The sequence below is a fragment of the Eutrema salsugineum genome, unplaced genomic scaffold, assembly GCF_000478725.1.
Source record: "Eutrema salsugineum unplaced genomic scaffold, Eutsalg1_0 scaffold_2, whole genome shotgun sequence".
Lineage (NCBI taxonomy): Eukaryota > Viridiplantae > Streptophyta > Magnoliopsida > Brassicales > Brassicaceae > Eutrema > Eutrema salsugineum.
Genome location: NW_006256829.1, coordinates 3,348,324 through 3,372,969, shown reverse-complemented (window position 1 = coordinate 3,372,969; position 24,646 = coordinate 3,348,324). Strand labels below are relative to the sequence as shown.

Genomic DNA, 24,646 nt, shown 5'->3' with positions numbered 1-24,646 from the left:
TAACAAAGAAAAGGAGAAAACAATAAAGATATATTTTCTGACAGTAACTCCGTGTTTGAAGGGCAATTTACCCACTTGGGGGTAATGATGCTTGCACTTTGCACACCTCTTAAAAATTCTTATTATGTGTAGAACGACGAGTAAATTTTTGGGTACGATCACTAATTAAAGTAGTAATAGAATAGATAGATGTTAAAAAAAATAATGAGTAGTTTAATAGATTAGTTAATAGTGACAAAATCTGATAAACTTATTTGTTTAATTTCATCTTTTACAGCAAAGATCACGAAGAGGATGTATGAAACGTCGATTAGTCAAACAAAACAGCCGTGAAAGCTTAGACTAACGCGATTCTGCTAGCTGTAGATAGATAGCCAAGTAAATTTCTTTTCTTTAATTAAGAGTTTTTCTTTATATTGGTGAAAATAGAAGTTATTTATGTGTCTTCCACATCAAAAAGGTAGAAATATAAAGTACTTCCCAAGCTTAACCAATATTATTAGAAGTCATAAATAGAAACGTTAATATAACAATACATGGTTGGGAAAATTGTTACAAATAACCAGATATAGGATTTGTCTTGACGTCTGATACAATTCTTCGATTTAAAGTCACACAATTTGACAATTCTGGCCATCTTATTTTTATGAAATTAAAAATTTACTCTACTTTGAAACTTTAAATAAAAGATTCAAGAAATTCGGGAAAATATATGCATTGGATATTTGCCAATAACTTTAAGCTTATTTACACTACTATAATTGGGGTATTTAACTTTTTTGGAAAGTTCTGTAATCATCGCACAAAAAAAATAAAAACAGGCCGTATTCAGTGAGATGTTTAAGGATCCAGCAAGAAATCAACATCTCAAGGCAAGCCCACGTTTGCGCAACAACGAGAACTACAAAGGTTGTTTTGGCTACTAAGCTCATTATTAGCAAATCGAGTCGAGAATTATTCAAAACTTGAAAGAAGGAAACCAAAATATTCTTTAACATGCACTTGGATTATTATTAAAACTTGAAAGATAGAGAGGCTCGTTACGAACACAACCTTAAAGTTCACCACAAAAAGAAAATAAAGAAAACAGAAAATAAAACATAACAACGATAGAGATAAGTCTTATATATTTGAGAGATACACATATTTAAATCAAATTGATAAACACAATTGATGTAGTAGTACATGAAAAAGATGTTCAAGTTTTTCTATGAATCAGGCTTCATCTTCTTATACAATGAAGGTTGGATACAAGAGAAAAGAGATAGTCTTTGTTTCTTTGGTTTTATATCAAAGATAAACGACCTCAGAGGAATACGAGTTTTGCTATCTTGCCAAGATTGTTTCTTTGATTCTGGAAGTGAAAACTCTTCACTCAGTTTCTCAAGTGTCTTATCAGCTTCCTTCTGCAGTTTTGTAACTTGATCTAAACCTGTTTGCAACTCTTCTGATATCCTCTTGTTCTCCTTTTTCATATTTGAAACCTCTCCTTCAAGTTTAGCTCCTTGGTAGATCGTAAGCTTGGTTTCCGAGTCTTCAGAATCTGTTTTGGAAGCTTCTGTTATCTCATTTTGTATGTCCTTTAGCGTTGAAGCTCTTAAGTTGATTTCCTCTTTTAGCAGCAAGCTTTTCTCCAGCCAGATGGTTAGTTCAGTGCGGATCTCGCTGAGGTGTTTGTAAATGGGACGAACATTTGACATGAGAGATTGCTTATCTTGATTCTTTTGTTCTATGATCTTCAATAGCTCAACATGCAAGTCCTTAATCCCAGTATCAAACTGTTGTATCTGTCCAAACGAGTTGCTAAACCTCACCATCAAATTCAAATTCTCGCTTAGTAGTGCATCAACTCGTGCTCCGAATTGCTTTTCATTTGGTGACAACATCTGCTTTTGACCAGCTATCGCGTTTATCGCATTATCTTCTCTGTAAATTAGCATATATAATTGGTCTTGTTGCTGGTGATCCTTTGCTTTAAGTTCTTGCAGATCATCACCATCACTTTTATCTTTAAGCAAGAGGTTGAGTTTTTGGGTTAAGACTCTAACTTGTTCATCTTTCATGGTGTTTTCACTCTTCAGTTTTGTTTCCGTTTCATCTGACATCTTCTTTAGTTCCTTGTAGTTCCGAAGTACTTTGGTGTATTCGGTTAACAAATGCTTCTCTCTACCTTCAATCCCATGTGCAAGAAACTGTTGCAAGAATGCTTCATCTTCAGTTTTAACCTCTGATTTTGGTGGTGATGAAGCTTCCTTCTCTATAGTTTCTTCTTGATTAACTTCAACTGTATGATCATCTTTTTCAGAAATAACCACTTCAGATGTTGGTTTAACATTTTCAGATACAACTGATGAATCATCAGGATTTTCCTCTAGAAATTTTGTATCAGTCAAAGATCTTGTTTCTTGAATAGGCACGTTAGTATCCTTGAATTCTTCTTGCCCTTTTTGCTTCAAGCTTTCTAATCTCTCAGACAAGAAACTTAGTTTTATCTGTGCTCGTGTAAGATTTTTTTCAATGTTCTCACTCTGTTCTTCAACTGTATGGTCTATATCCTTAATACCCTTCAGCTTTTCATCCATATCTCCCGTCTTCTTTCTCATCACAGTATTTTCATCAGTTTGAGATGAGTTATTTTGTCTTTGCAGATCTCTAATCTGTGCTTTGAGATCATCGACTTCTTCTCGTAGTCTATGTATCAAAGCTACTTGAGATGAGAACAAGCTCTCCAAATTGATCACATCATTCACAAGCTCATCGATTTTATCAGCCACATCTGTTACGGTAAGACATGAGCTAGCAACTTCAGAGTCAAACTCTTCATTTACCTTCTCCTCTGATGATTTAAACTCTTCCTTTTTCGTTTCTCCATTTCTCTGGTTTATCCTTCCATCACCAAGCAATGCATCAGAAAGATTACCAAATTCCTCTGTTGATTCGCTGACCTGTTTTCTTGTAACCTCTGTTTCTCTTACATTCTTCTTCTGTTTATCTCTCAGCTCTGTCAATTTCTCTTGGCATGATTTGAGAGCTGTGGTGGACATCAAAACCTGAGCTTCTCCGTCTTCTATGAGAACACCTTCATCAAACTCGTCTTGCAAATTACATACCCTTCCTTGTTTCTCCATGATACAATTCTCAATCTCCCAATATTTTGCAAGTCCATTCTCATAAGAACTCTTCACAAACTCTTTCTCGGTCTGCAACACAAGAATCTCTTTTTGCAACTTATCAATCTCTTCCACCCCCTCGGTTTTACTCAGACCGGACTTCTTTACAACAACGGACGAGGCATCATGTCCTTTGATACATTTCCTCGACTTGAACATCTTTGTGGCCTGAGAGTCTTTTAAAGGCAATTCAGGAACCTTTGGAATATTCTGATTTGACGACGTCTCTGCGTGAGTCTTGAGTGAAACAGGAGCTGCATCGTCGTCTTCGTTCATTGCAAACTCAGGGACTTGGTCAGGGAAAACAGATGCTATTGTTGTGTTAGCGTTTTGAAGCTCCTTAGAGATATGATCATACCGTTCTGCTAAAGCACGATAAGCCTTGAAAGATTCTTCCACAAAACTTATCAATTCAGGCCTTCTCTTGTAATACATTTCAGCACGCTTAGCAAATGATTCACCTTCATCTTCCAGAAGCTTAAGTGCGTATTGCACTTTCTCCTCGATATCTGATTACAAGAGACGAGAATTCTAATTTTATCTAGAAAAATTCTAAAACGTGAAAGAAGTGAATAGAATCGTAATGTTACCTTGAAGGTTTTCTTCGAGCCATTTGGATTGTTTGGTTCGAACGTGGCTTGCCCACCACCATGAGTATGCATTGCTTGCTGCTCTTCGTAGCATCTTTAATCTCTATCTATTTTGTTTTTTGTTTTTTTTTTAAATCTCAATACATTGAACAAAATCTTACATTTGCTACAATATTTTGTTCAGAAGTTTTTGTTAAGGAAAAACTAAAGGAGATTTGTCTTGTTTCTTTCTTTTGTTTGTGAATCTTGTTGATAAAAGAATGGCGGAGAGGAACATTCGGTCTCTGAAGATGGTACATAGTCCAAAATCACATGTGATTCCAAAATTAAACTATGTACACATCACAGCCACAAAAAAAAAATAACACTCTGTTTTGTCCCTGCAAAGATTTATCTGTCTTTATATCTCTTTTCGAGCCCCTTTCCCATGTGTACATAGTAGAGGAGATATCAATGTGATGATTCTGATGACGCAGTGTTTGTTGATACTTATACAAAATAGTAACGGAAAAAAATTCAAGAAACTAACCATGAATAATTTTGCTTATTGTTTTCTTTGTACAGTTGTTGTTGTTTGGTTTCTTTTCTAATTTTAGGTTATTTGATTGAAAGACACAGATCATAAATGATCCTAGATCACAACAGACATTATAACAGGCGCAAAAGAAAAGAAATCACACCATAGTATTATTAACTTTAACTAATTTCAATTAAAAAAATATTTTTAATATAAATTTTAAACTCATGCATATTGAAACTTGATAGATAGCTAATAATATGTTATGGTTTATACTAACGACAAAAATGTTATGATTTATATTTAAAAATAACAACATACATATTTCTTATTTAATATTCTAAACTATTATAAAATTGATTTATTACAAAAAAATTTGAACTACTCATAAAAAGACACATGTTCCATGTAAAGAGTTTTTATGGAACTCTCAAATTTGATTTTGATTTTTTTCCTATTGGAAAACTATTTTTCTAGATTTTTTTAAATGTAAGATAATCCATTGAGATACTACTATAGATTAGAGAAGCTCTAAGTAAATTTGAGGGATTAAACTAAGGGAACTTAAAGGTATATTTTGGGTGTCTTAAGTCCGGGTAACAAAACTATGTATTTATAAAAGTGGAAATTGGATAAAAAAACAAAAAGAAAGTGGAAAATAATATGTCCATTATGCCGGAGCATAATTTTCTACACGATACTATTCGCCGCACGGGTCCGACGTGTCGCAACACGTGGCATTTTGATCACCACTTTACCCGAAACGTTGCTCGTTCCGGAAAAACGGCAGCGTATTTCTGTCTGCGAACTGCGAACCGCGAACCCTCCCTCGTCTCTCTTCGTAGAAGCTCCTTGAAGAAGCTTCAAACCCTGAAATTTTGTTTGTTCCCTCGATTTTTTATTTTGGGGTAAGTTTTTATGTTTCTTTATCAAGTATTTCGATTGAAGCTCCGGTATTGAATTTCGATTTTGTCTGCCTGATAATTAATTTTCTTTACTTATCTTCGGCCCTGTATAAGCGTGCATCGAGGATGTTTGTACTGCCCAATTATATTGAAATTCGGATTTTTGTCCTCCTCGAAGTTATGGATTGATCGACCAATTTCATTTATACGTTCTAGCTTGTGATTGGTTTGGTGTTTTGTCTGGTTTGTGACTTTTTTTATTATTGGATGTTTCCTCGAGATGAGATTAGGTTAAAATTGCCTTTTGAAGTTAAATTTGAGTTTTTTTTTTATAAGTTGGGATTATGATGCAAAACTTTTTATTCAAGTTGTTATATCTAGGCTTCTGGTAATGAACATGGCACACTGACGGAATTTAATTGTCTTGTGTATTCAAAGGCTCTAGTTCGTTCTCAGTTCAATTATAGATTATATTGATCGTTAAGAGTCTCAAGGATCATGTTGCATAGGTTTTGATGGCTACCGTCACTTATTCTCACAGTTTGCTAAAGAGATTAGAAAATTTTGTGGGTTTCATTTCTATAGTGCAGGGTTCGTGTTGGCATTCATTCAGTCTCCTTCCGTAAGGCTGTGAGGCTTATGATCGGTGCTACTGACGCCGCTGGCTAACACAGTTACTCTGCTCAAAATATGGCCCTTTATGGTTCATTGCAGTTGTCCCATGGCTTGGGTCTTTGCAGAAACCAATGGTGCTATAAGCCAGAAAATGTATGTTTCTTCTGTTTTAGCCCTGGAATACTTTTCTTTTATTTCTTTTCCCCTTTGTCTTTCTAAATATGTGTTTGTTCTTAGAGTTCCATGAGAAGGAGGCTGTACATATCAAAGGGTCCTCTCTCATTAGGTGTTCCGGTAATATTTCAAAAAACAGCTTACTTTAATCATTTAACTTGGTTTGCTGATATTTAGTAACAGATTCATCTTCTGTATACAGTTGGGGCAACATGATTTCAGGAGTCTTCTACTCTCGGATTACCTTCGTAGGCCTATTTGTTCAGTACCATGCAGAACCACTGCTTTTAGGTGTCATTCTTTTTCTGCAGGAGGCAAGGCATTTGAACCTGCTATTAAAGCTGCCAGTGTGGTGCTAACAAAGTAAGACTTCTTGTTTCCTATCTTCACATGCAGAATGAACACTTTGAAAAACTGTGAAACTATCATAATTTCTATTAGTTGATCTCTGTGGATCTGATGGATTGCATAGTAATTTTGAGGCATCTGACTCACAATAAATATGAATTTATTCTACTCAAAGAAATTTCAGAAGTAGCCGAACCTTTGATGTGTGCATGCTTTTTCATTGTCATGATTCCCCGTAGGGAAGTTGTAGTTTTTTTGGTGGGGGCATTTATGTTTCTGGTTATTTATCTTGTTCTTTTTCAATGCACTCTGTAAATGTTTGCACTCCGTTGTTTGCAGGTCACACGGGCTAATACAACAATTCCCTCTTGTATATAAGTTGGTTCCAGCTGTTGCTCTTCTTGTTTTCTCCCTGTGGGGTTTAGTGCCTGTTGTTCGCCAAGGAAGAAATCTATTACTCAATGTACGTGTACCCATTTCAATATGTACTTTTTTGTTTAACGCTTTCTTTTATGTGCTGCCCCACGTCAAATTGAATGGTGCTACTTGTAAATGATATTCTGAAACTTTACCGTTAAAACATTGCAGAAGAATGATAACGGATGGAAAAAGAGTGGTACTTACCATGTTATGACTTCGTATGTTCAACCCCTGCTGCTATGGCTAGGAGCTCTATTCATCTGCAGGTATAACTATCAAGGAGTTCCTCGGGACTCTGAGGTTCATTGTTGAGATAATAGGGTGAAATACTTATTTAAAGTGCTTTGTTGAGATAATTGCTATCTGGTGATTATTCCTTATATAGGGCATTAGATCCTGTTGTTCTTCCTACCGAAGCTAGCAAAATTGTAAAAGACCGGCTTTTAAATTTTGTGAGGTCATTGTCAACAGTACTTGCATTTGCCTACTGCATTTCAAGGTAAGCGTATTTTCTTTATATTTCAAATGCCATGTATTTTCATCTTATGTTTCTGTGTGTTAGTGGTTTGTTCACGTGATGCTGTTGTGTAGTCATCTCATGACTTCTGATTCTTGTTGAATGTTCCCATGCAGTCTTATCCAACAAACACAGAAGCTCTTCTCTGAAACAAGTGATCCAAACGATACACGGAATGTATGTTATGTAATTCTTATTTAAAAAAATGCTTGATTGACTTTTCTGTTCATCAAATATCTGTAGAGTTATTGTTCTTAGAATGTTTGGTCCATCTTACATGTCTTAGCTGAAAGAGTCTGCTTGCAAGATCAGAAATATAACTGGTTTCTCAATTTATTTTGCTAAATTTCCCTTGGAATGGCACAGATGGGATTTCAATTTGCTGGGAAAGCAGTGTATTCGGCTGTATGGGTTGCTGCTGTTTCACTTTTTATGGAGTTGCTGGGTTTCTCTACGCAAAAATGGCTGACCGCTGGAGGTCTTGGGACAGTTTTGATTACTCTTGCGGGCCGAGAGGTAGGACCTGAATCGCATTTTGGTTACTAGTTTCTTCGGAATATTCACTGTTCCCTAGGTCATTTAGTTTCCAATCGTATGAGAAGTATTCAATTACAAACTGGGGTTTTTCTGTTCCAGATTTTGACAAATTTTCTATCAAGTGTTATGATACACGCAACCCGGCCATTTGTTCTGAATGAGTGGATTCAGACAAAAATTGAAGGTTATGAAGTTTCTGGTACTGTGGAGGTTAGTATCACAATCTTCGAGCTTAGATATTGTGATTCTTTTCCTAGCTTCAATGACGTTACTCCTATGCCTAAACATTTCCTGATTAGCCAACTAACTATCTCAAATGGTTGTTGCAATGAATTTACAGCATGTTGGTTGGTGGTCACCAACAATCATAAGAGGTGAAGACCGCGAGGCAATCCACATCCCAAACCATAAGTTCACAGTCAATGTCGTGAGAAACCTTACTCAAAAAACTCACTGGCGTATCAAAACTCACCTAGCAGTCAGTCACTTGGATGTTAACAAAATAAATGTGCGTTCCCTAATTCTTATATGCTCGCTCACTCGTTATACAAGTAAGTGCCAATCATGGATTGTTAAGCTGATCCGTGTTCTGAACTTTTTACAAACAGAATATTGTAGCTGACATGCGGAAAGTATTGGCCAAGAATCCTCATGTTGAGCAGCAGAGGTTACATAGAAGGATATTCTTGGAGAATGTCAATCCAGAAAACCAGGCCCTCGTGGTTAGTAGAATTCTATGCCTATTTCTTCTTTTGCACCCATCTTGAAGTGAAGAACAGATATTTTAGGAGGTATTGGATTTATTTTTTTGGTTCTGACATCTGATTCTCGTTTTTACAGATATTAATCTCTTGTTTTGTGAAGACGTCCCATTTCGAAGAATACTTATGTGTAAAGGTAAGTTAAAGTCTTTCAACTTATCGTCTACCTAATTGCAGTCTTTTTATCTTGGACTGGCTTAAGTTTTGCACTCTTGGCGAAACAGGAAGCTATATTGTTGGACCTTCTCCGAGTCATAAGCCATCACCGAGCACGTCTAGCTACACCAATTCGTACAATCCGAAAGATGTACACAGACGCCGACATGGAAAACGCACCATTTGGAGAATCAATGTACGGCCCTGGAGGTGTTGCTTCTCGGCGTTCTTTGATGCTAATCGAACCCTCTTACAAAATCAATGGAGAAGACAAATGGAAATCTCAAAACCGTGCATCAAAAACAACCGCAGAGCAAGAAAACAAGGGTTCGAGTCTAAAGTCCAAAGAAATGCCTACTCCAGATTCAAAGGGGAACGGGAAGGTTGGAGAAGCACCGGGTTCTGATACCAGCAAGGTACCTGACGAAACAGAAGTAAAGGCAGGAACCAAACCGGTCTCTACTAAACCGGCTACCACAGCAAAGGATACAACCGAAGCTGAGAAACCAAAGGCCAAGAAAAGTGGCACGACAATAAAGTCAGCAAAGAACGATACACAGAATGAAACAGAAGGTTCAACGTCATCAGTGTCTAGATCAGCTTTGGAAGAGAATATAGTGCTGGGAGTTGCACTAGAGGGCTCAAAGAGAACACTTCCAATTGAGGAAGAGATGCATTCTTCTCCCACGGAAACAGATGCCAAGGAATTGACCGGTGCTCGGAGATCTGGAAACGGTGCATTGGTGGCTGATAAGGAGCAGAAAGATGGCCAATCTCAAACAAGCTCAGGTGCTGCTTCAAGTGAACAGTGATGATGGAAAGAAGATGAGTTAGCGATTTTTTTTACAACCTTCATTGTTGGTTGTATGTAATGGGATTGAAACTAATTGGTTTTTTAGTGATTGGACCCTCCACAATTGTGGAAGTTGGGGTGTGATAATGTGATATATTTAATATAGGGGTGGTTTTGAGATAATTGGATGGAAGTATGGGGTTTGAATCATAAATATCCGAGACGGTTGAGAAGTTGCTCACCTGTCTCTCTCTATTTTTCATAAATGCTTTCACTTCCGATCCCTCCGCCATAAATCTCTACTCTTTGCTCTCTCTCTCTCTATAGCTTAGTCGCAATCTCCACTCTTCATGGCGGGCTTTCTCTCCTTCGTTCGGCGCGTGTACCTCACTCTCTACAACTGGATCGTCTTTGCTGGATGGCGAGTCCAAGTCCCGCCCTCTATTATTGTTGTTCTTCTTCTTCGTCTTGTCTCGTGGGTTCTGTTTTCTCTCGGAACTGATTTGAGGTGATATTTTGGGGTTTCAGGGCTCAGGTTTTGTACTTTGCGATAAGGACTTTGAAGGAAACGGGGCATGAAAATGTCTACGACGCCATCGAGAAGCCTCTCCAGCTTGCTCAGACTGCTGCCGTTCTCGAGGTCCGTCTGCCATGAATTTTTCGTCTTCTTTTTGCGTTTTTCCCGGTAATTAGAGGATATGAACTCACAATTTCCTATTTTTTTGGGAATCTGTATTTTGGGAATTTTCCGGGTCTGGAGCAGATTCTTCACGGATTAGTAGGTGAGTGATCTAATCAGTTACATTGACTTCAGAATTGGACAAAACTTTTAGGATTATCGACTGATTTGTGTTTTGCGATGCCTATAAACTCGATTAGGTTTGGTCAGATCTCCGGTTTCTGCTACTCTGCCACAGATAGGTTCACGGCTGTTTCTGACTTGGGGCATCCTATACAGTTTTCCAGAGGTTACTTAGAAAGTCACTACCAGCATAACTAGTTAATTATTCTCCTTCATGGTTGCAAGTTTCATCATTCTTGATCCTTTGGATTACGTTCCGTTTACTTTTCAGGTCCGATCTCATTTCCTTGTTACGTCGCTGGTCATTAGCTGGTCCATCACGGAGGTAATCGTTTCTTTAGTCTTCGTTTTTGGTTTTGTTCACCCTTAGTAAGGGAGATTCACCAGTTTCATTGTATGTCTTGGATCTGAAAAATGTCTTAACATTGCTTCTCTTCCTGATGCGTTGGAAGTTTCCTGTCACATGTGTTATTAAAAGTACAGACCAAGAGATTCGCTGTTAAAAATTGACTAACAAGCATGACTCCTTGAAATTAAAATTGAGCCTTAAAGATCGTTTCTTGCTCTTTACTCCATTTTGGTTCAAGTCTTGTCCTTGTAGATTAATATATTTAGAAAATAACCTGGTTTGAATGCTTGGATGATTGCTTAATATTGCAGATTATTCGCTACTCCTTCTTTGGTCTTAAGGAAGCTCTAGGCTTTGCACCTTCATGGCACTTGTGGCTCAGGTATGCAATTCATATGCAGTAGAATACGCCTTGATTATTGGTAAATACGTAAACGTGATCTCATTTCTTTTCTTTCTTCCTTTCGCTTAATATGTTCAGATACAGCAGCTTTTTGTTGCTATACCCTACCGGTATCACCAGTGAAGTAGGTCTTATCTACCTTGCTTTACCACACATCAAGGTAAGACAACACGCACACGCTCAACCTCTCTTTACAATACCAATTCGATCAATGAAGCCTTATATTATGTTTCCTTTGTGTATGTTTTGCGTTCCATTGACCGATTGAGCCTTGATGGTTTTGGGATTTTTGACGCAATATGGTTCCATTTGCTATTTTTTCTGCAGTCATCCGAGATGTACAGCGTTAGGATGCCAAACATATTGAACTTCTCATTCGACTACTTCTATGCAACGATAATTGTCCTTGCCATCTATGTTCCAGGCACAAACTCTGTTGACCTTTCTTAAATCATATGTATTGAATCTGTTTCGTTCTGATCCGCGGCTAATTTTGTCTTTCTTTGTGTGGAATTGTGGGGTTTGAGATGTTGCAGGTAGTCCACACATGTACAGGTACATGCTTGGGCAGCGAAAGAGTGCTCTCTCCAAATCCAAGAGGGAATAAAAGCTGTAGAGAAGAGACCAAAGCTCATCAACTGATTTTCTTCTCTTGTGTGGTTCTTTCATGTACTTCGTCTCTCTTTGTTAGACTATTTAAAGTCTTTCTTTGAGTCTTATTTTTTTCTTTACTTCCTCGGCGATTGTTTAATGTTAAGTGTAATGCGATTTCTAAATTAATACGAAGATTATTGGTGATCCTAACATTTGTGATCCTTACTACGGTGATCCTAACATTTGTCACCGTAGATTGATCTAGTTTTCAGAAACTGAAAACAGAGTAACAGAAGAAAATAAAAAAGTTGACTTAAAATTGCGAAATGTATGATTTGACAAAAATTCGTTACTTCGTAAACTTTAACTTATAAAATTGGCACAAATCTGCAAACGTGAAAAATTATTATTCGTTCACGATTTACAAAATATTGTTTCCAGATAATCATGAGTAGTTGCTGTAAAACGAAGAAGATAAAAGTCAACGTAGTTCTGAGTAATGACTTAAAATCGAACACGATAAGGCGTCGTGAATTAACACACAGCACAAATATATTTGTGTCTCAGAAGGCTTCAGGGTCGTCTCCATATTTTATTTTCATCAATTTAAAGAAATAAAACAAAAGTGAAAAAGTCCAAAAACGGCATCGTTATGGCTTCCCATCAAAAGCACCTTCTCCGCCTTTCATTTTTTTTTGTAAACCAGACCGAGGGAAAATCCACAGTGAGAAGCAAAAAATAAAATTAAAAAGCTTTGATTCCTAGAAAACAAATTCAAAAACTTTTGAATTCTTCTATTTGGAATTCCAAGTTGGTGCTTCACTTTTGGTTTTTTGTGTGTCTGTGGTTTGGATTTTTTTACTTCTTGGATGAAATGGCCGATCAGAGGAGTAAAAGCAATAATAGGTGGAACTGGGAGGTGAGTGGATTCGAACCGAGGAAGTCGTCTTCGAATGCATCGTTTGAGGAGGGAGGTCACCGTACGACGGGTCCACTGGTTCGCCGATACTCGATTTCGACGGCTTCGCATCCGCCTCACTCCTCGGAGCTCCCTAAGCAAGCACTTGTCTCTAAGGTCTACGGATTAAAGGAGAAAGTTAAGGTGAAATGTCACTTCTTTTTTTCACTTCACTCCACAGTATGTTTATTGTATTGGCCCAGATTGTCATTTCAGTGAATCTTATGGGTAAATCTGTTCTTATCCACTCTCGAAGAGGTTTGATTGGTTTTTGATGTAAAGATTTAATTTTTGTCCTGAGCTTTGACAGTTTTAGTGATTCCGTTGTTTATAAACCGAAATCTTGTGATAATTGGCTTTTTTTTTTTAGTTTATTCGACTAAAACAAGCTGATTTTGATTCTCTAAGTGTAAGCTGAGTCTGTAGACGTTATGATCAATTACGCTAGGTTGATCAATTACGCTAGGTTGTGTAATTGGGGGGGATTTGAAGGAAGTTTAGTGTTTAGCATAGTTTTTTGGTTGACGCCATTGCTTATCAAGAAAAAAAATGTGCCTTGGTTGAACAGCTTGCGAAGGAAGATTACTTGGAGTTGAGACAGGAAGCTACTGATCTGCAGGAGTATTCTAATGCAAAGCTTGAGAGGGTTACACGTTATTTAGGTGTTCTGGCTGAGAAAAGTCGTAAATTGGGTAAGTTATGTGTCCTGCCAGTGTATTTCCACTAGCTATGTTTGAAGTGTATGTAAATTGTGCAAGCATCAAGAGAAACTGATTTATGGTATATTTGTCTGCTAAGAAGAAATGTTGACAATTTGGTTGACCTCTTTCGTATATTGGAAAATTTATAGATCTATGTCTTTCTAATATCTGGAAGTTTTGAATCCATTAACCTACTCCCTGTGGTGGCATTTCATTATTTTCTTTGTTTTGTACTGTTTTTTGGTGGAATTTGGTAGTGTGTTGTATTCATTTATCTACTTCAACCACCACAGATCAAGTTGTCCTTGAGACTGAAGCAAGGATATCTCCACTTATCAGTGAGAAGAAAAGACTGTTCAATGACTTGTTGACGGCCAAAGGTACCAATCTTTTAACCCTTTCTTTGAGTATAGTTTCACTAGTGTTCTGATAGTTCTCTGCGACCTGATGATTAATGTAGAATTCTTTTTCATTGTATTTCAGGGAACATAAAGGTGTTTTGCCGTGCAAGACCATTGTTTGAGGATGAAGGTCCTTCTATTGTAGAATTCCCTGGGGATTGTACCATATCTGTTAACACTAGTGATGATACTCTGTCCAATCCCAAGAAGGACTTTGAATTTGACCGAGTTTATGGACCTCATGTTGGACAAGGTGAATACCATAGCTCATTGTAAATGTAGTCTCTCCTTATGTCACGAGCTGTTTCTAATTTTCATCTACTAAATGTGCAAGCAATGCGACCTCTTTACTTATACTGTTAATTTTCCTCAGCTGCACTGTTCAGTGATGTCCAACCTTTTGTTCAATCTGCACTGGATGGATCTAACGTCTCCATATTTGCCTATGGACAAACTTATGCAGGGAAGACATACACCATGGTTGTCATTCTTTTCCTTTTCCTCTGAAAGTTTACAAATAGGTCACATATTATTGATCATCTATATCAGTTGATTTTCTGTTACAGTTTAGTATCTAGCTTTGGTTGTTTTGTGGGATTTAAAAATACCTTATGATGTATATGCGGTCGCCTTTGCAAGGGAATAGTCTTTCTATTGCGCTGATATGCTCTTTTGCCTATTTTTCATGTTTATTCTTCCTATATCTTTGGTTCAAAATTGAGACTAGGATAAGTTTGGTGCTGGAGTTTTGACATATGTAGATAGCAAATCAAACTTAGTATGGCAACATCCTGACTTTACCTCTCTGCCTGAGATTTGATCTGAGATGAATATGTTGATTTATGAGATATCCATTATCACAGGCATGTTTATTGTGTATATTTGCACTCTCTATTTTACCAGCGATTTGTTATGTCCCTATGGCTATCCGTTGAAACAAGTTTATGGACTATTGTTTTGTCAGGAAGGTTTGAATCACGACCGTGGTTTATATGCTCGCTGTTTTGAGGAACTTTTCGACCTAGCCAATTCTGATTCAACTTCCACATCACGATTCAGTTTCTCTGTTTCAGTGTTTGAGATCTATAATGAAAAGGTGCTTCCAATCGTGTCTGAAGAACTAATAATTTGGCTTTCATTATCTTTTCTAAGATGGTTCATAATGGAATCTGAAACTTATAATTCACCAACTTTCATTTTCAGATCAGGGATTTACTTTCAGAAACCCAAACCAACTTGCCGAAGATCAACATGGGATTACACGAATCTACTATAGAATTCGGACAGGAAAAAGCTGATAATCCATTGGAATTCTTAAGAATCTTAAAATCTGCATTTCAGAACCGGGGAATTGATATATCCAAATCTAATGTGACCCATCTGTATGTTCTATTTTATGCTTGAACAGTTCCTCTTTTTTTAGTTATATGCAGATAATAAGGTTCTCTAGTCTCATGTCTTTATGGATGACTTCTCTCTTGGTAGGATTGTCACAATACACATATACTATAGCAACACGATTACTGGAGAAAATATATATAGCAAGCTTTCTCTGGTTGACTTAGCGGGAAGTGAAGGTTTAACCGTGGAAAATGACAGTGGAGACCACGTCACTGACCTGCTGCATGTCATGAATTCAATTTCAGCGTATGTTAAATTGTTCTTAATTCTATTTTTATTCACTGCTTTCGTACAAGTGAGCTGCACATCCAGTGTCCAATGCATGAACTTGTTCTTGTTAACTGTACTTACTCCATATATCACTGGTTTTATAGGTTGGGAGATGTTTTATCCTCTCTGACGTCAGAAAAGGATTCAATTCCTTATGAGAATTCAATTCTTACGCGAATACTTGCAGATTCACTAGGTAAAAAGTTTCGTCTTTTTAGTACTTGCATCTTTCCTCTTTGTTTCACCTTGAACATTTTTTTTGTTAAACCACCAATCTTTGAAGCTCTTTGTAACTGAGATACTATTTCCTGTAATGTGTAGGGGGAAGCTCCAAAACATTGATGATCGTTAACATCTGTCCAAGTGAGCGAAATTTGTCTGAGACAATATCATGTCTCAACTATGCTGCTAGAGCTAGGAACACTGTACCAAGCCTTGGGAATCGAGATACAATCAAGAAATGGAGAGATGTGGTAAGTGGATGTGGAGCGAAAGAGATAAACAACTAAGAAAAGAGGATACAGAAGTCAGATGCATGAGTTCAGGATTTGACTTGATTGTTCTGTTGGTCTTATCTCTGTTTTTCTTTTCTTGTTTATCCCGAAAATTTAAAGAATAGAACGTAATATAAAATTATGCTGAACTAGCTATTCTTCTTTTTGTGTTAAAAGAAATTGCAGCTTAGATAACTTTTTGTCCTGCAGGCAAGTGATGCTCGGAAGGAGATGCTGGACAAAGAGAGAGAAAATCAAAATCTGAAGCAAGAGGTTGTGGGCTTAAAACAAGCACTTAAAGATGCAAATGACCAGGTTGTATTACTCTACAGTGAAGTGCAGAGGGCGTGGAAAGTTTCATTTACATTGCAATCAGATTTAAAGGTTATATAGCTCCACCTGAGTTCTTGTTTGACTTTTCTACAATTCTTTATAACCTTTTTTGCTTGTTGCCAATGTCCATTGTGTTTCATGCAGTCGGAGAATACTATGCTTGTAGACAAACATAGATTAGAGAAGGAGCAGAATTCTCAGTTAAGAAATAAAATAGCTCAACTTTTACAGTTGGATCAGGAACAGAAGTTGCAAATGCAACAACAAGATTCCACCATTCAAAATCTTCAGGTTGGTGCTCCATGAGTATTAGACTCCACTCTATAAAATTTAAGATCTATGTTCAGGCAGTTGGTTTTTAAATTGATGACTTCTCTGCACATGATAGTCATATAATTCTGCTGTTTTTTCATTTAATTTTGATTGATACAGGCTAAAATAATAGATTTGGAATCACAACTAAGTGAAGCCGTTAGATCTGACACAACAAGAACAGGAGATGCCTTGCAATCTCAGGAAATATTTTCTTCAATACGAAATGCGGCTGAGAACACAATTAATTCTTCTTCTGTTACCAAGAAACTTGAGGAAGAACTGAAAAAACGTGATGCACTGATTGAGGTTTCTTCTCTGTCCTACTCTTGACCATATTCTGATTGGTGTTGCTGCCCTCTGGCTGAACCTTTGATATTTTCACTAGTACATTTATCTCAAGAGTACGATGTTTTCCGCAGAGGTTGCATGAAGAAAACGAAAAGTTGTTTGACAGATTAACAGAAAAGTCGATGGCTGCTTCGACCCAGGTAAATATTTCCTCTTGTACAACTATGCTACATTAAGCATGAGTTCAGTATCATAAGTCTGATCATTTTCAATTCCTACTGTATTTTCTTGCTCTCCGCACTCCATTGCTTAAGCGTTCTTATAAATATTTTTATTTTAGGCATTGAGTCCCTCATCAAGAGCCTCGCCAAGCATTCAGCCTGCCAATGTTCACAGGTGATTCTGGGATGTTTAAAACTATTTTCTGATTCTGTCATTTTCATAATAATTAACCCTAGTTATCAACTGATACGTAATATTCTTTCTCCGGAGAAATGGTAGGGGTGAAGCTTTTTCGGCAGAAGCTGTTGCTTTACCATCTACAGCAAATAAGAATGAGGGAGCGATTACTTTAGTAAAATCTGGTTCTGATATAGTAAAAACCACTCCAGCTGGAGAATACTTGACCGCTGCATTGAATGACTTTGACCCTGAAGAATATGAAGGTCTTGCTGCTGTTGCTGATGGCGCAAACAAACTACTGATGCTGGTACTTGCTTAATAGTCAATTATTTTACTATCTTTTTAGACTTCTACTTTCTATCATATTTTGGAGAGAAGGTTATGATGGACTCTAGATGCCTCCAAACATTTCAACTTTGGTTAATATCAACTTATATTGGGAGGCATTTTTACTATTGTTGACTTGCAGGTTTTGGCAGCTGTCATCAAGGCTGGTGCTTCCAGGGAGCATGAAATCCTTGCGGAGATCAGAGATTCTGTCTTTTCATTTATTCGGAAAATGGAACCAAGAAGAGTAATGGATACAATGCTTGTTTCCCGAGTCAGGATATTATACATAAGGTCTTTACTAGCGCGATCACCTGAGCTTCAGTCTATCAGGGTGAGCATAATAGGCTTACGACTGAAGCTGATTTTGTTTTTCTTAGCTTTGGCTGGCTTGAACGACCTTTTTGTTCTCCATGTATATTAATCCAACCCTCTTCTTTCAGGTTTCTCCTGTCGAATCCTTTCTTGAGAAGCCTAATACTGGTAGAAGTAGAAGCACTAGCAGGGGTAGCAGCCCAGGTAGATCCCCAGTTCGATATCTTGATATGCAGATGCATAGCTTTAAAGTAAATATAAAGCCAGAAAGGAAAAACAAGTTGGCATCTGTGGTTTCAAGAATGCGTGGTCTTGAACAGGTAGATTTACCTTGAAAGAGCACTTGGTTCTGGTGCTTGATTTGACCCAATATGTTAAACATTAAGCGACACTTGTGTTCTTGATTGTAATTATATAGGAACCTGGGAGACAGCAAGTTACTGGAGTTAAGCTGCGGGAGATGCAAGATGAAGCCAAAAGTTTTGCTATTGGGAACAAGGCCCTAGCTGCATTATTTGTTCACACCCCGGCTGGTGAACTGCAGCGTCAGATTCGGTTATGGCTTGCAGAAAATTTTGAGTTTCTTTCCGTAACCGCAGATGATGTGTCAGGAGGAACCACAGGCCAACTAGAGCTTCTTTCCACGGCAATTATGGATGGTTGGATGGCTGGACTAGGGGCCGCGGTTCCACCTCACACAGATGCTCTCGGGCAGCTTTTATCCGAGTATGCAAAACGTGTTTATACTTCTCAAATGCAGCACATGAAGGTATGCAATGTCATTGGTCATAACAATATTCTGAGTGGAAATAACAGATTGACATCCCCAACTCTGATGGGTCTGAAATAGCTGATGCTGTGGCTGGCTTGACACGGCCTATGTTGAGGTCTAAGGTATTAGTCTGACTAATTTTGTTTGGAAGATGTCTAATATGGAACCGTGCTATAGGATATTGCTGGTACCTTGGCGGCAGAAGAGGCAGAAGATGCTGGTCAAGTGGCTAAGCTTCGATCAGCTCTGGAGTCCGTTGACCACAAAAGAAGAAAGGTACACCACCTCGGCTGAAAATAGATGATACATTTTTGTGGTTACTTCGACTGGTTTTGTAGAAACGTTGACTTCCGTCTGCTCTCTTTACCAGATTTTACAACAAATGAGAAGTGATGCAGCTTTGCTTAACTTGGAAGGAGGCAGTTCTCCTGTTCAAAACCCTTCGACCGCAGCTGAAGACTCAAGATTAGCATCTCTCATTTCTCTGGATGGCATAATGAAGCAAGTCAAGGTATTTATATCTCCATTCGAGACCATGTTGCTTCATACTTGATCTTGGTTTTAGTTAATTTGTGAGAAGAATAGTGGTCAACAACTTTATTTGCATCTTGCAGGACATTACAAGACAAGCATCTGTCCATGTTCTGAGTAAAAGCAAGAAGAAAGCATTACTTGAGGCTCTTGATGAACTCACTGAGCGAATGCCTTCTCTTCTTGATATCGATCATCCATGTGCACAAAGAGAAATCGCTACAGCACGCCAGTTGGTGGAGGTACTTTTGATTTCTATGTCTAATTAGTTCCTCCATGAACCTAACCATAGATACACAAAGAACTCTACCTGATATAATGATGAGATCCGGATTCGAATATCAAACAAACTGACTTGTTTATTTCTGATTTTACTAACCGCAGACAATCCCTGAACAAGAGAACAATAATCTTCTGGAACAATCACACGACCGGAGACCCTCATTAGAATCAATATCTGCAGGTGAAACTGATGTGTCTCAGTGGAATGTATTGCAATTCAACACAGGTTCTTCAGCCCCATTCATCATAAAATGTGGAGGTAACACCAACTCTGAGCTCGTGATCAAGGCTGATGCACGCGTTCAAGAGCCCAAAGGTGGTGAACTAATTAGAGTTGTCCCACGGCCTTCTGTTTTAGTAAACATGAGCTTAGAGGAAATGAAGCAAATGTTTGCTCAATTACCCGAAGCCCTTAGTTTGCTGGCTTTAGCTAGAACAGCTGATGGCACAAGAGCTCGCTACTCTAGACTCTACAAAACTCTGGCCATGAAGGTTCCCTCTCTCAGGGACCTTGTTGGTGAACTGGAGAAAGATACCTAAGTCATGAAACGGCATAGAGATGTTGCAGAGATACTATCCAGCAACGGAAGTTCATTGTGTATTATTTATTCTTTCTTGTGAGGTTTTCGGCTGGGCTAGTTCGGCGCATTTATGCTACCTTTTAGCTCCAGATTTATTTGTGTAATATGTAACTTCACAATGTATCTTGCTCTCATTTTACACAGCAGTAAGTGTTTACTTTCACAGCCATTGGACTTTTTATATTGGAACATCGGGATGGGAAAAAATCTAGTTCAAGTAGCAATAAATGATTTGTACAATGAAAGCTACCATTTAAAGGCTGATAACACATAAGATGGGAATGCATTGTATTTAGCAGCAAGGGTCTTGACTGAGTCTAGACTTGCAGTTTCATCAAACGAAGTAAGACCAAGCTCTTTACCATGAATCCCTCCAGTGATGAATATTGATTCAATTCCTGAAACATTTGCTCCCTTTATATCATGATGTAGCGAATCTCCAACTGCGATAGACTCAGATGGATTGACTCCCGCCATTGCCATAGCCGACTCATAGATCATCTGCCAAATACACACAGTCAGCAAGGCATTAAAAAAAGACAAGTAGCAACTTCATTGATAGTTCAATGTTCAAACCTTATGAGGTTTGCCCATCCATTTCACTTCTCCTCCAAATTCTTCATACTTGGAAGCCAGTGTACCTGACAAATTTGTGAATGATTTCTATAAGTCTTTATATAACATCATAAGTGGAAGAAAAATTTGGACAGTTTAATAGACGTAAGTGAATGAACCTGGCATGATATGAAAAACATTTGCTTCAACAGTCACGTAATCCGGGTTTGCAACTATCATGGGGATTCCTCGAGCTGCAGATTTCTCCAAAATCTTCTCAAGCCCGTCCAGGGGCATTGGAGTTACACCCCCCGAAGGAAGTCCTAATGCTTCAGTGCCGTGCGCTAAAACAAAGTCAGCTTCTTCCACATGCTCCACAACGTTTAGATCTAGACCCTGAAACAGAAACTACATCAAATACCTACTACTAGCCTTCATCGACAAATCAACCAGCAAACAAAGAAACAAGGTGATAAGTAACCTCCAAAGAGATTGCTCCTCGATCTTTCCAAGTCATGTGAATACAACGCCTTCCCAGTGCAGCGAACCACGGATCATCCCTCCTGTAACAGACAATTCTCAGTAAGTTCTAGTAAGTAAATAGCATCTATATCGCAAACAAGAAGTTGTTGGACATAACCTTTGCAAAGATTGATGGGTAAGTTCACCACTAGTAATAGCTCCAGTGAAGAAAGAAGGATCAAAGCCAAGGCCTTTCAACTTTTCAATTGTAGTTGAAGCACGTCTGGAGGAATTACTTAGGACCACGATCTTCGCACCCGTTGTTGCAAGATTTTTTACTATAACCCCAATTTAAAACAAAAGTTAAATCAGTCAGTATACTAAAGAACTCTGAAAGAAAAAATATCATGAAGTGGAAATTCTCAAAGCATATCACTTCCGGCTTCACAGCTTATATGGAAAACTATTCATTGCTAAATCATCTCTGACTATATCAAATATAGTCAACTCGGAAGCCAAGTCCAACCTAAATATTGAATAGCGAAAGAATTGGTTTTTCTACTAACCACAAAATGTTAAACCTTAATGTAATCAGCCAACGCAAATAACGACAGGCCAAAGGTAAGAGATGATAGCGTACAAGTTGAGATAGCGCCCGGGTACGGTGTTTTGCCATCATGAAGGACTCCATACTGATCCAAAAGCCATGCCTGTGACACACTTTATCAAGTTTAGCATTTTAAACAAAAAAATACCTCAGACATATTTACTAGTTGTTTGATGATACTGAAGATAATACAAAATGTTAAGCTACACGCATTCTTCTTTACCAAAATGGTACTCTCTCAACAATGTGATGATTGCTCAAATCGAAAAATACACTTAGCGATCCACCAAATTAGTACTAATCGCGTAAAACATTTGAGCTCTGCTGATATATTGGCAAAAAGTTACAAAATTTTATTTCAAGTAATCAGACTCCCAGATACTCTTTACAGAAAGTTGTATGCTTTTCCAAATTACAAGAAGCAGATTATACAATCAAAAGAAAACAAATTCATTAACAAGTTGAAGTAAATCCAAAAGCACGATGACTTTCTGACAATCGGATCATCAGACTAACATACATTCGCTAATGGGCTCGCTCGTCTCAAGAGCAGAAAGTCAGAGAACACATAAATAAAAAAGACAAGGGAACTGAGACAGATGAGGTAAGACCTTAAAATTTCGTGTCTCTACGAAGTCTTTGAGGCCGTTCATTGGCTGGGAGAGATGCGGCGAAGAGATCATTTTTTCTTCTTCCTGAAACCCAAAAGAAAATCGACGAGAAGAAGGAACACCTTACAGAAGAAACAAGGGTCAGAACCAGAAGCCAATCGGAACACCCAAAGTGTTTTTCCCTTTACTACAATCACAATGCATACCTACGCGCAGTGTCCGAGAGTACGCTCCACGCTTTGTTCCTTTTAGTAGAAAACAAATATTTTAAAAAAGGCCCTTAAAAAAAAGCGCGTAAGCCTCCCGGGCAAAATTTGGTTTACGGTTAAAATTTCGTTTTGTTCTTTTTTCCGGTTTAATCTTGTTAATTGTATATATATAAAAATACATTAATCGTAGATAGAAAGTCATTCAACCAATTAACGAGCCAAATTTATAGTGTTATTAATACCTTACCCAAAATAGTGGATGACATTGGACTCATTGTAGTTTGACTTGAAATAGTGGTTTGATAGCTCAAATCCAGTTTCGAGGTAAGACTATAAAACCATGATTATTTCGTCCATTAGACAATGGGTTGATGATTGTATCTATATCATCAGTTTTCAAGACCTTCTCTGTCTCTATATATTGTGATTGTTGTGATGGTGGTTCATATTAAATATAATAATAGATCAACCATGATCATGACAGAGAAGGTCTTGAAAACTCTAATATAGATGCAATCAAAAAATTATTGAATGAAATAGTTGACGTTATAACATCCATTGTGATATACGTTTTCCTATCTCTGAAACTCTTAACATTTCTTGTTCTACTTTGGTATTCTCACATTATACACCTTTAAACATCGAAAATTTGATGAAACACATTACACTGATGTCAAATTTTTTTTCTTATATATAACATTTGTCTACATATATAGATGTTATATATGTATACTTATGTCAATAATTTTCAAAAAAAATCACAAAGACAAAAATCGACATAGATTCAAATGTTTTGAGGATTTCTTCTGAAAAACCCTAAAACTTGTTTTCTTTCATCTAAGTTGGATCTGATCATTGATGTCACATACCAACTGTTCTGTTTATTTTTGTAATTCTTGATTTTTTTATTTTCGCATCATATCTTATTTTTTTCTCAAATAAAGTTTAAGGCTTGCATTTGTTTTTTTTTTCTTCATCACCACTAAATTCTTTTGATTTTTTTTTTCCAAAAGTGATCGAGTAATATATGCTATATAGTCGATAAAATATCTTTTTGCAACTAATTATTTTCTCTATTATCCACCACAAATGATTGTGTAACTTATTTTGATGAATAAAATACTCGTATAATTTGGTATTACATGCAAAATCTTATCGTCATGGCTTCTCATAACTTACTATGTTCTTTTCCCTTGACATATATTCGTATTTTGTTTATCTAGCTATTGGATATTCAAAAGCTATTCACATTTATTTACCAAAAGTTGTACAGTAGCAAAATGTGGATTATAAATGGAAAACTTGTTGACAGAAAACTTGTACATGGATTGTACATGGATTGTATAATGTTGATCTATATACATGAAATCTGATATACATGGAAAACTTGTTGATAAAAAGCATTTAGCATGTCAAAAAAGTGTACAAAAAGCATAAGTGATTCCCTGATGTCGAAATACGAGAGGCAATGGATGAGAATCAAGTAATCTGCATTACAAGAGAGGTTTTACGAATTAGGTTTTAAATATCGAAGGTCGCATAATCTTTATACCTCTCTGCCGCATCTTGCTAGGGTTTACCACTTCACAAGCTTCAAAATGTTATTTGCATTTAATTACTAAGGTCTCACAGTAGCCAAAATACATACACATTAGTGGCTCAATGCCTTACAACTCCCGCTTAGATTATAAGATTAGAATCATATTTCAAGCTCTTGAATATAGCCTTATAACTCCCGCTTAGATTAGAAGATTATAATCATATTTCAAGCCCCTGAATATTTCAAGTTTGATTTAAGCTAATGTTCCAAAAAAAAAGCGTTTGATTTAAGCTAAGTTTGTTGTTCCACCGTGTGAGAACGACTTCTATATTGTATATAGTCTGAGTGCCGAGTAAACGTCCTAAACTCCATACGTTTAGATCGCTATCCCGACAACATCTATAAAAATACTGACTTTAAGCTCCAAATGACAAACCCAACGCAAATCGTTCAGCTCATGTTGGTTTACGTAACCTAATAAAATAAACTTAATAATAACACTAGTTCCATAGGTTACAAAACGTCGCTTTGGCCGAGTGGTTAAGGCGTTTGCCTGCTAAGTAAATGGGTTCTACCCGCGAGAGTTCGAATCTCTCAGGCGACGAATTTTATTAATTGTTTCAAAGTTTCCCGCCCTTTT

General features: G+C 37.3%; 5 protein-coding genes and 1 non-coding gene across 7 annotated transcripts; 4 read left to right on the top strand and 2 right to left on the bottom strand.

Moving 5' to 3' along the window:
- Window positions 1-1,208: 1,208 nt before the first annotated feature.
- Window positions 1,209-3,854, bottom strand: LOC18016860 (protein NETWORKED 2C). Its single transcript, XM_006399485.1, has 2 exons — window positions 3,761-3,854; window positions 1,209-3,679 (listed from the first exon to the last, which is right to left on the bottom strand). Exons 1-2 carry the CDS (start codon window positions 3,852-3,854, stop codon window positions 1,209-1,211), a joined length of 2,565 nt encoding a protein of 854 aa, XP_006399548.1.
- Window positions 3,855-5,061: 1,207 nt separating this feature from the next.
- LOC18016859 (mechanosensitive ion channel protein 2, chloroplastic) lies at window positions 5,062-9,758 on the top strand. Its single transcript, XM_006399484.2, has 14 exons — window positions 5,062-5,185; window positions 5,768-5,950; window positions 6,035-6,091; window positions 6,174-6,334; window positions 6,659-6,782; window positions 6,908-7,005; window positions 7,125-7,238; window positions 7,373-7,433; window positions 7,623-7,772; window positions 7,893-8,003; window positions 8,134-8,301; window positions 8,402-8,515; window positions 8,634-8,690; window positions 8,779-9,758. Exons 2-14 carry the CDS (start codon window positions 5,873-5,875, stop codon window positions 9,520-9,522), a joined length of 2,037 nt encoding a protein of 678 aa, XP_006399547.1. The 5' UTR covers window positions 5,062-5,185; window positions 5,768-5,872; the 3' UTR covers window positions 9,523-9,758.
- A 15-nt stretch (window positions 9,759-9,773) lies between these two features.
- Window positions 9,774-11,861, top strand: LOC18016858 (very-long-chain (3R)-3-hydroxyacyl-CoA dehydratase PASTICCINO 2). Its single transcript, XM_006399483.2, has 9 exons — window positions 9,774-9,924; window positions 10,032-10,143; window positions 10,267-10,285; window positions 10,383-10,471; window positions 10,577-10,630; window positions 10,966-11,036; window positions 11,136-11,217; window positions 11,385-11,481; window positions 11,594-11,861. The coding sequence occupies exons 1-9, from the start codon at window positions 9,854-9,856 to the stop codon at window positions 11,662-11,664; spliced, it is 666 nt and encodes a 221-aa protein (XP_006399546.1). The 5' UTR covers window positions 9,774-9,853; the 3' UTR covers window positions 11,665-11,861.
- A 468-nt stretch (window positions 11,862-12,329) lies between these two features.
- Window positions 12,330-20,191, top strand: LOC18016857 (kinesin-like protein KIN-14A). 2 transcript variants are annotated; one of them, XM_006399480.2, is made up of 23 exons: window positions 12,330-12,753; window positions 13,178-13,301; window positions 13,604-13,690; window positions 13,794-13,964; window positions 14,085-14,191; window positions 14,676-14,807; window positions 14,915-15,093; window positions 15,197-15,358; window positions 15,487-15,578; window positions 15,704-15,855; window positions 16,087-16,260; window positions 16,354-16,500; window positions 16,642-16,830; window positions 16,944-17,012; window positions 17,153-17,208; window positions 17,314-17,521; window positions 17,684-17,875; window positions 17,985-18,176; window positions 18,275-18,625; window positions 18,806-18,904; window positions 18,999-19,139; window positions 19,243-19,401; window positions 19,544-20,191. In XM_006399480.2, the coding sequence occupies exons 1-23, from the start codon at window positions 12,526-12,528 to the stop codon at window positions 19,979-19,981; spliced, it is 3,849 nt and encodes a 1,282-aa protein (XP_006399543.1). In that variant the 5' UTR covers window positions 12,330-12,525; the 3' UTR covers window positions 19,982-20,191. The 2 variants fall into 2 exon arrangements, with proteins under 2 accessions (XP_006399543.1, XP_024012498.1); XM_024156730.1 differs by lacking the exons at window positions 12,330-12,753; window positions 13,178-13,301; window positions 13,604-13,690; window positions 13,794-13,964; window positions 14,085-14,191 and adding an exon at window positions 14,221-14,574.
- Window positions 20,185-22,471, bottom strand: LOC18016855. The gene is made up of 7 exons (XM_006399481.2): window positions 22,258-22,471; window positions 21,680-21,749; window positions 21,218-21,377; window positions 21,059-21,140; window positions 20,757-20,973; window positions 20,599-20,663; window positions 20,185-20,523 (listed from the first exon to the last, which is right to left on the bottom strand). Exons 1-7 carry the CDS (start codon window positions 22,327-22,329, stop codon window positions 20,269-20,271), a joined length of 921 nt encoding a protein of 306 aa, XP_006399544.1. The 5' UTR covers window positions 22,330-22,471; the 3' UTR covers window positions 20,185-20,268.
- Window positions 22,472-24,528: 2,057 nt separating this feature from the next.
- TRNAS-GCU lies at window positions 24,529-24,610 on the top strand. The gene has a single exon. It is a non-coding gene; the product is annotated as a tRNA-Ser (tRNA).
- The last annotated feature ends 36 nt before the right edge of the window (window positions 24,611-24,646 follow it).